Source organism: Schistocerca serialis, chromosome 4, assembly GCF_023864345.2.
Source record: "Schistocerca serialis cubense isolate TAMUIC-IGC-003099 chromosome 4, iqSchSeri2.2, whole genome shotgun sequence".
NCBI classification, from domain to species: Eukaryota; Metazoa; Arthropoda; class Insecta; order Orthoptera; family Acrididae; genus Schistocerca; species Schistocerca serialis.
In genome coordinates this window covers 513378471-513388520 of record NC_064641.1, presented here as the reverse complement: position 1 = coordinate 513388520, position 10050 = coordinate 513378471, and the positions used below count along the sequence as shown (strand labels likewise).

The window sequence follows — 10050 nt, the reverse complement described above, 5'->3', positions numbered from 1 at the left end:
GTCAAGGAATACCCACGGTGGAAATATACTGGAATTCTCCAGGGCTTTGTAGATGCCACCACGTCTTCGGTACTCAGCTAACTGCAGTTTCTCCATGGAGATATTTCGTTTTCTATAATTTTGTGTAATTTTATTTCGCATGAAGTTTTAATCCACCAGCCAAAAATTACAAGTATGCAAATATGGCGCTATGGCCCACTGCTTTTGCTGCGAGATTGCTTGTGCGAAAGCGTTCAATAAGTTCCCGTCTCTCACCATGATAGTAAAGTAGACACCCCAGTTGTCTTTCTGACCCATGTGAACTCCAGAGAATCTGTAGGTGACGTGATGGGTGACTGATGTCTCCCTAACATTTGTACTGCGGTTATAAATAACAACAGTTTCACTTCGAAGAGAAAGTGAATGGCTTTTGCGATAACAAACAGAACTGTAGTCCTTCGAGAACAAATTGTGTCGTATTTTCTACTGTGACCATGAGGTCCCTGAATATAGCGATGGAAGATACACATGGAATCTCATTAACTATTCACGCATTCCTATGGCTTCTAAGCGAAGAAGTTCTCACTTTCTAGACCTCACCCGAAAAACGACTCTAATGCCAAACGGAAACGTAAAGGTACTAAACAATCCTGAATTTGTAATAAAAGCCCTGACCTACACAAGAAAAGTTAATGATTAGCAGACGAGTTTAGTCACATTGACCATAGTCTACTAAAGGCTGCTCTCCACGACTGTGTTGTTGCTAACAGCAGTGTCTGCTGCATCAGCTGAGTACACAGTAGCAACAGGTGTGCACCGGCGACATTCTGTCCGCTGCAGCTGAATCCATACGACACAGTTGCCAGACAGCCTTATAGGTCAGCTATTCCCGCAGATCAACAGGTTTGTTGTTACTCGACCGGAGCTGGATCACAATGATGCTCTGTAATATCTGCCATGTATCTCTTTTGCTTCTTGGACTAACGATCAACCTTAAGGTAAAGCATAGAAAGATATATTCGTGTCGTTGTCATTAGAACGAAACTCGTGGCAATTTTTTACACATTCCTCCTATATTTAGATCTACGTCTTCACATGGAGCTACAGCTACATATACACATTAACATATATGATGTCTTGTGCTAGAAGTGGAGGTGTTTATTGTGTACCACTGTCATTTTCCACACTTCTAACAAAATTTGCGGATGACGCACACAAAGATTCTCCGATGGAATCCGTCTGCATCTGTATTTCTCATATTTTATCGTTTTAGTCGTTAAGCAAGATGTGTGCGTGTGGAAATAGCACGTTTTTTGAGTCTTCTTAGGGCGTACACTCTTGAAATTTTAAAAGCAAACGTTTTATTGTTGCAAAATTTCTTTGTTTTTGCATTGTTTCAAATGGTTCAAATGGCTCTGAGCACTATGGGACTTAACATCTATGGTCATCAGTCCCCTAGAACTTAGAACTACTTAAACCTAACTAACCTAAGGACAGCACACAACACCCAGCCATCACGAGGCAGAGAAAATCCCTGACCCCGCCGGGAATCGAACCCGGGAATGCATTGTTTATTGAACTGTAACAGACAAAAGGTATTCACTCATTATGAAAGGTTTCAGCTACCCAGTGCAGCCATCTTAGGAACCACAATAAATATCCACACGCAAAAACTGATAGACATGTAATGGAATGTAAACATGGATAAAGCAAAAAGGAAGCAATCATACAAAACGTTGAGCACTAAACGACGTTGTTGCAATGAGGCCAGGCGTTGTACTAAAGTGATCTATCACTAACACGAAAATATACACCGAAATATGGAACTAGCTTTCGCTTACAATCAAAGAACATCCAAAGGTGTAAGCATTTAAAAAATTTCCTTTCTCCAAAAGAAACGTCTAAATGCAAGCGAATGTGTGTATAAAGAATTGTATAACTGAAATGTAATCATCCACAAAAGTTAAAATCAGTAACCAGAGAAGTATATTGCAATTGGCTACGCGCCGGAGAGCTGATGAAGTGTTGAATAGATCCATTTCTTTAAAGGTGAGCATTTGCAAGCACAGCGGCAGCTGAGGCGTTAGTCAAGGAATATTGTAAACTCCCGGAGCGTGTAGCACAACACATGTGTGTGGATGGCTGCCTAATGTTGTTCCGCAGTGGAGTTCTCACGCCAATAAATGATTAAACTGACCTTACCATTGAAAGCCTACGCCTAGGGTTTTTCATGAAACTAAGTATTGGGTTATGGTTTCTCTTCAGTTTAACGCATCAGACCAATCATTCTTATCGGTATGCTACTAGAATGAATCACAATGGGATACTATGACTTGTTTATTCTTAAAAAACATACAGAATGCAAAAATTGAACAAATAAGAAATACACAATATCGAATTATATACTACTTGTAATTTCGATATTGGTGGAACATGTTTGACTTTGGCCACATCCCTCTGATGTTAGATGCACACAATGATGGTTGACACCGACTAGCGGAGATCAACAGAAGACATATACCCCAACTGGCACTTTTAGAAAAAAGCTCGGTGGACAAGCAGATGGAAGTCAAAACGCACGTACTGTGACAGTTTCCCTGTCCACTGAACTGGAGTGCGCGTATCACCTGTTGAAACACGAATAGCAGTTGTACTACACCGATGATCCACTAATTGGGACGTTGGCTGCTGTGCAGGTGAGGTGGTGGTTTTTGGTGGATTTGGGGGAGAGGACCATAAGCGAGATCATCGGTCTCATCGTATTAGGGAAGGATGGGGAAGGGAGTCGGCCGTGCCCTTTCAAAGGAACCATCGCGGCATTTACCTGAAGCGATATAGGGAAATCACGGAAAACCTAAATCAGGATGGCCGGACTCCGGTTTGAACCGTCGTCCTCCCGAATGCAGGTCCAGGGTGCTAACCAGTGTGCCACTTCGCTCGGTGTGTCCAGATGATGTACGCTCGTACTTGCAATTCTCTTCCTACTGAGTGGACGCAGTATACCGTCCACAAACTCCTATGGCTGGAACTACCTCAGTACAAGACAGAAAACGAGTCAAGATTTCTGTTCGCTCACTATCTAGGAACAGAAATTCGACTCACGTATTCTCCACTCAAGTAACCTCCCTTAAAGATGCACTTCAGTGTGTGTCATACTCCACAGAGAGTTAAATGGAAATGAGCGTTTGGCGTCATTGGCCGGGAGGCCCCTCGCGGGGCAGGTCCGGCCGTCATATCGCAGGTCTTATTACATTCGGCGCCACATTGGGCGACCTGCACGCCGGATGGGGATGAAATGATGATGAACACAACACAACACCCAGTCCCTGAGCGGAGAAAATCTCCGACCCAGCCGGGAATCGAACCCGGGCCCAGAGGACGGCAATCCGTCACGCTGACCACTCAGCTACTGGGGCGGACAGAGAGTTAAATAATCGTCACTCAAGCAAACAGAATTACATTTCTTTCTCAGAGAAGCAACTAACGCGTTCCCCGTATCGAAAGCAGCTCTTCTTAAAATCTCACCACCAGCTCCTGCGGTATGGCTGTCGCCAGTGAAGTCCCTTCTAGCGATCTTCAGAGGCGAGTGCTCTCGATCCCTGCAGGCAGGGAAGTCTTCTTTTTCTCCCGGCATTTGCCGCTCCCAGATGGACACGCGGCACCTACGTTTGTGCTCCAGGTGACGATCCCGGCGGCCATTGCAAAACATTACCTCACACCACGTGCGTCACCAATCTGCCAGCCAATCACCTAAAGCTCATACTCCTTTCGGAAGAATTTCTGGAAGGCTCCATTTCCGTACCTTAACGCGCCTCTGGTTGGAGATGTGCTCCTGCACTGCCGTGAGAAGTTTTCGAGGTCCGCTCATGAGCGTTGTTTCTGACCCCGCACATTCCTTCGTACTAAAAGGATGTCCTTTCGCATTCTTACGACCTCGACGCTCATTCTCCAGGTTTTTTCGCGTCGTCAGAGATCATCTCCCGCCCGCTCTGTCCGCTCTACGGTGGATCTGCTGCCTCTAGCATCATAAACCACCGCCGTCATGCATTCTTCTCGTTCAGGATACTAAATGTCCGTAGCGGTGGCAGCCGCGCAGGCTGAGGCTCTTTGACACGGTTCGCGCGGCTTCTCCCGTCGGAGGTTCGAGTCCTACATCGGGCATGGGTGTGCGTGTTGTCCTTAGCGTAAGTTAGTTTAAATTAAGTAGTGCGCAAGCCTAGGGATCGATGACCTCAGCAGTATTTTTTAAATAAATGTCCGACCCTGCAGAATACGATAAGATGCTTCCCAACTCCTCGTTGCGTGACAGCGGCTTCTGAGGACGCGAGGCCACTTGATCCTCTCTATTAGTGTTCAGTCTTAATTAACTTCCAGACATGCAGTATTGCAGAAGTTGTTAGTATGTGGTGTTAGCCAGTAACAGCCAATGAAACGATTACTCCGATTTTGACTCATAAATATAAAATAATGTAAATATAAATCTACAAGAATGTTAAATGTACGGTGACAAAATCTTGCCACCTTACAGTAAAAATTCTGTAGATTCAAATAAACTAGAAAATACAGTGAAAAATTACTCTGCGTCAGTGATGTAGTTTTCCCACCGGTACTTTGGCGCAACAACTTTCTGTCAGTATGTCTTGCATCTAATTATTTTATATAAGGCCACGAGATTTCATGGGTATCTTGCTGTGTCGTACATGTTTTTTTCCATTACAAGATATTCCTATTACCAGTTGACATAGTATTTCTTTTAAGATTAACTGCTATATTGCCCTCCAAAAACTACTTTATCAAAGTTGGAAATATGAGTTTAAAACAGAATTTGGATATTTGACTAAGCGGACAGTAACATCTGTCATCCACATCTTAAATGTAGAAATTAATTCAAATAAGCAGCCTTTCAAAGGCATGAAATAGGGTTAAAAGAAGCAATTCACCCTGTTCTCAAGTACGACAGTGATCGTTAAATGATGCGCTAGACTGCCACTTAGGCGAGTTGCATTCAGATGACGAGAGTAATTTTGAGTTTAATAATGAAGTTTGTAACGTAGATGGGCTAATGTTCAATTTATGCTTCTATTTCGTAATTCATCTTCGCAGCATTCTGTACAGTGGTTTAGCAAACCAGCGTCGAAGTCACTATTGTGGTTAAAGGGACAACACGTATGTTTCCAAATTCTGATTCAAATTGTACTTGTCACTAGGATTGGCCTCGAATCGCTTTTCAGCTTGTCTGTTGAATGACATTAGGAACTCAACAACATAAAAACCTACGTTGGTCAAACGCAACGTAGAAACACCTTCTCATAAATTTTGTGGTAAGAATAAATAATTCGTTACTAGACACTTGAGACTCAATCAGGAACGTAAAATGTCGTGCAAGTACTGAAGTGAGATGTACTTCGCTTGTTGCTTTGGGTGTGCTGGATGTGGTGCTGAGGGAAGTTCTTTTCATTACCAATTGGTCGTACAATCATTGCTGCCATCATTAAGTTACTCTGAAGCAGCAGTTCGCAACCTGGGGCACCCTTTAGGTGCAAAATCAAATTTTCTTAAGGGTAAAAATAAAAGAGATGGATTGTGTTTCGGTCACGAAATTAAGTTATTTTTATAAAATCATAACTATGATCATTATTTCAGAAGGCTGTAACACTGATTACATGTATTGCCAATAATTACTAATTTTAAATATTAACATTAATGCGTGACACGTGTGAAACGAATGTATGAACATTATCTTTTTCATATGGTCCATTGTAAGGTACCCCTCTAGAACAGAGGTCGTCACACTTTTCTGCGCAAGAGCCAATACTGACATTGTGGTGCGGCACCTAGGGATGCACATATATTGATAATCTATAGAAGTCAGATTTTATGAGCTTTCAATGGTCTAGCGATAGTAATGGCACGGTATGTTGGCTGCCGACCGCCAAGTACTGATCGTTAAAATTCGGCACCATTCGGAACACTTCATGTTGACTGTTCTCGTTTTAGATTGCTGCCACCACCAGCAAAACCCAAAGTTCTGACACAGTAATTACTTGGAGAAGTATTACCGTGTTGTCTGTGTGAGCGGATGGTTAACCGATCAATAACAGTAATTATATTTAAATGCATTATGCAATATGAGACACCAGTGATTAGTACACTGGATTCGCATTCCGGAGGACGACAGTTCAAATCCCCGCCTGGCCATTCTTACGTACGTTTTCCTTGAGCTCCCTGATTCGCTTAAGGCAAATGCAGGGATGGTTCCGTTGAAAGGGGACGGCCGATATCCTTCCCCATTCTTCCTCAATCTGAACTTCTGCACCAACCTCGATGTCTAAGGGACGTTAAACACTAACCTTCCTTCTTTTAACATAAGGCACGATCATTACTGTTTACTAAATGTTTTGAATGTCACTTTTCTTCTACTCATTGCGTCGTATTACAACAGCCTTAATATAATTTCATATTCCCTGCTGTTTGATGAATGTCTTTTTTTTTCCTTTATTGTATTTCGATTCCCCCCGAAGGGGGCGGGCTGGCAGCAGCTTATTACGCTGCTCTGCAGCCTACAGGCTTTTTTGATGAATGTCTCTACAGTGTATTCATTTTAACTGAAGACTTTAACATATCTCGGAAATCACACATTGGATCAAAAAAAGTTATAATTCCAATTTGTTTGTCTCGGAGGGGCATCCAACGATACCACATGCATGGGTGGCGTGGCCAACTTTGAAATTTTGAATGGGAACCATAGTTTTTTTATTGCAGATTACGATTCTATGGCAAAATCTACATATGTTTTGGCTGAAGCATTTTCTTCGTTTCACCACAGATGGAACTGTAATCAGAGGAATAGAGAGGGTATACAATTGTAATTTACGACATGCTGTTCAATGGCCCTCGAATATCCAATGACACGTGGGATCCCACATCCATGCTGTGAGGGTAGGACAGGTCAATATTTCGTAACTTATAATTGGAAACCCCATTTTTATTCCTCCGAGACGTATCGAACAGAGGACTACTCGACGCGCGACCGTGGCCGTGTAACGAACTACGACGTATCATAACAGGCAGTACATTGCGACCGGAGCTCACGTATCGTGCAGACGTAGAACAGATAGCGGTTATAAACTTTACAATAGTTGCGCAGTGTTTACTACCTGGACACTTAGCTATCGCTTGGAAAAGGGACGTGCAAGCGAACAATGAATGTTGCAATCACAGAAGGAAAAATAGAGATGATCCTGATTTACAGTGAATGTAGGAGAAATGTTGCCTTATATGCCGAGCACTTTTCAGAGAAAGCTCGCTCTCGTTTGTTCTTTTGCAAACAGAGGACAGACCAGCAGAAGGAATCGAAGCAAACACGTTACAGAAGAAGCTAGTGAAACAGCTGTACTAGCGGCAGTACACCACAACCCACGGACAAGCGTCCGTCAATTATACCGCGTATCTGGTATGTCCGTAGGTAGTATTGTCACAATATTGCGTCACCATACGTATCATCCATACCACGTGTCACTGCATCAGGAACTTCGTGGCCCCGATTTCCATAACCGGGTAGTGTTTTGTGAAATAGCGCGGCAATAAATGCAAACGACCGCCGCTTTCTTTGCTGAGGTACATGTTTTCCGATATGCACCTATCGTGGTAGCGTTTACCAGCATAACATGCACTAGTGGAGTGTAGACAATCCCCACTGGTTACGGCAAGTTGACCATCAACATCCCTGATCGGTTAACGTATGGTGTGGCATTATGGGAAACAAACTCATTGGTCCGTATTTTATAGACAAATAACGAACGTTTTTGGAACAGTAACTACCGGTACTACTGCACGATGTTGCTCTGGACGTTCCACAACTGTAGTATACATAAAACCTATTAATGTGTGTATTGTTGAATGTAATGTAAATGTGGGGTTTTATTATTTAATTTAATTTAATTTATATTTTATTTTTATTTTTAATATGATTTTGGTTTCACTGCAAAGATATGCGAAGGCACGGATCGTTCTTAGATATTACTGACACAAAAATGTAGCGTGGGATCCTGTATAACTATTGAAATTACTTAGACGAATCCATGTTCAAAAACCGTTAATCATTGTAGGCTACATACACAAAAAAGTATTTCACGATTTTCAATATGTAAGGACCTACGTGTGATTTAATTACATCTTAGTGCAGGCCAAATCTGTGTCCTATTGCACTTAATATGAATCGTCTAAATAAATCTTTAAATACTTTGAAAATATCAGTTTCTCATAAATCATAAATGAAAGAAATAATATTGCACATCTCCAGCGTCGCCTGTGGAAAGAACGGGGTATTAATTACGATAATTTGAAACTGTCGCTTAAGGGGAGCCGGAGGTTCCTATGCTGCCCATGTTAAAATCGCTAAGTTTGAGGAACATTTATGAATAAACTACCAAATAGAAAAATTTGAATTTTTTTTTACATATAGAGTGGTTTAGTATTGCAGTTATGACAGGGATTTTGGAGTATCTTTTCTATTTTCCTTCCAATTATTTTTTTTATTAATGACCCAATTTTTTTTACAAATAATTGCTTTATAATTAAACTGAAATGAAACTACTGAACATATTGCCAAATGGCTGTGTTACAATGTAAGTTTTACCACTAGGAGTGCTGTATAAAAATTTCATCTCTCTAGCTTGAGTGGACTTTGAGAAAATGTTCCTTATATTCGAAAAATCCTAATTTACGGGAAATGGCTATCAAAGTTTCTCAATACATTCCTGCACTATAGGATGGATTATCAGGGTCTTCTTCTTCATCCTCCAAAAGCTTCCTCTTCTGTCTTCTTTTCTGGCCTGTTGTTCCATCATACTTCATATGCCTTTCTCCTCTTTCTGCTCCTCTTATCCTTTCTCTGTCAATATTTCTTAGTGCTCGTACAGTGTTCACCCCAGCTGTAAATCCTAATGCCTTCAGAACTTCACACTTCACACTGTTCCCTTGGTTGTAGGTTGCTATTGCATCATAAACGCCAAAGTGCAGTGTTTCAAAAAATGGTTCAAATGGCTCTGAGCACTATGGGACTCAACATCTTAGGTCATAAGTCCCCTAGAACTTAGAACTACTTAAACCTAACTAACCTAAGGACATCACACACACCCATGCCCGAGGCAGGATTCGAACCTGCGACCGTAGCAGTCCCGCGGTTCCGGACTGCAGCGCCAGAACCGCTAGGCCACCGCGGCCGGCAAAGTGCAGTGTTTTTATGCTTACAAACACCCTTTTAGGAATCACTTTCCACGTCAAATTGTTTACGCTCTCATTAAGATTCTGCGTCTTTCCGTGTAGACATTTGTGTAACAATTCTGGCTGTGCTAATTCATGAAAAATTGGTTTTATTGTTCCCTCCTGATTCTTGTACAAACTGCATATTACCCGCTTTACACAAGAAGTATAATCGTACCAACAACAGGCGCAACACTGAACTAATTAGAAACGGTAAACAGCAAAGAGACGATGTCCGCGCTCTTATTCATTGTAGTATCGCAACTTGGTATTAGTGTTAATTTTCTTTTCCCTACGTTCTTCCTCTTCTTATATACACGGTTACTAAAACGTGGCATCGTAATCAGAACAAAAGTGTACGACAATATTATATGGAGCAAGATGATCGAAATTCTGAGGAAAATAGGAGTAAGCTGTAAGGAAATACGGGTAATATTTGTCACAGAAAACAATGTAGTCAACCCTTGCACACTCGCTGTATGCGTAACATAAGGCGCTGTATGCGTAACAGGCCGAGAAAATCCCAAGCAGTTCGCCAGGAAGTCACGAGAGGGTGTTAGATGCATTCAGCGGCCGCCCATTTCCTCTGCAGGCGTGGGGGAAAATAGTAATAACTCCACTTCTAGGGCGAGTAGAACAATAATTCAAAGTTTACATTAAAGAGGAATGTTCTAATTAATTTTCGGTAGCAAAAAAAACAAAAAATCGTAATTTTTTGGATTTGACCACCTCCGGCTCCCCTTAATGGCGTCCAGTTGTCGCCGTCCAACGATTTCAAGCTTGCTGCCGGAGCGGCATCTGAAATTT

The 10050-nt window shown here is 42.0% G+C and overlaps 1 protein-coding gene across 9 annotated transcripts in view; it reads left to right on the top strand.

The window, feature by feature from the left end:
• The first annotated feature begins 870 nt into the window (after positions 1-870).
• Positions 871-10050, top strand: part of LOC126475236 (pyrethroid hydrolase Ces2e-like) — a 212224-nt gene continuing 203044 nt past the window's right edge. For all 9 annotated transcript variants that reach the window (XM_050102923.1, XM_050102921.1, XM_050102922.1 and 6 more), the window contains exon 1: positions 871-977. In XM_050102923.1, coding sequence (XP_049958880.1) covers positions 915-977 — 63 coding nt within the window. In that variant the 5' untranslated portion in view covers positions 871-914. The remainder of the gene's footprint in view (positions 978-10050) is intronic.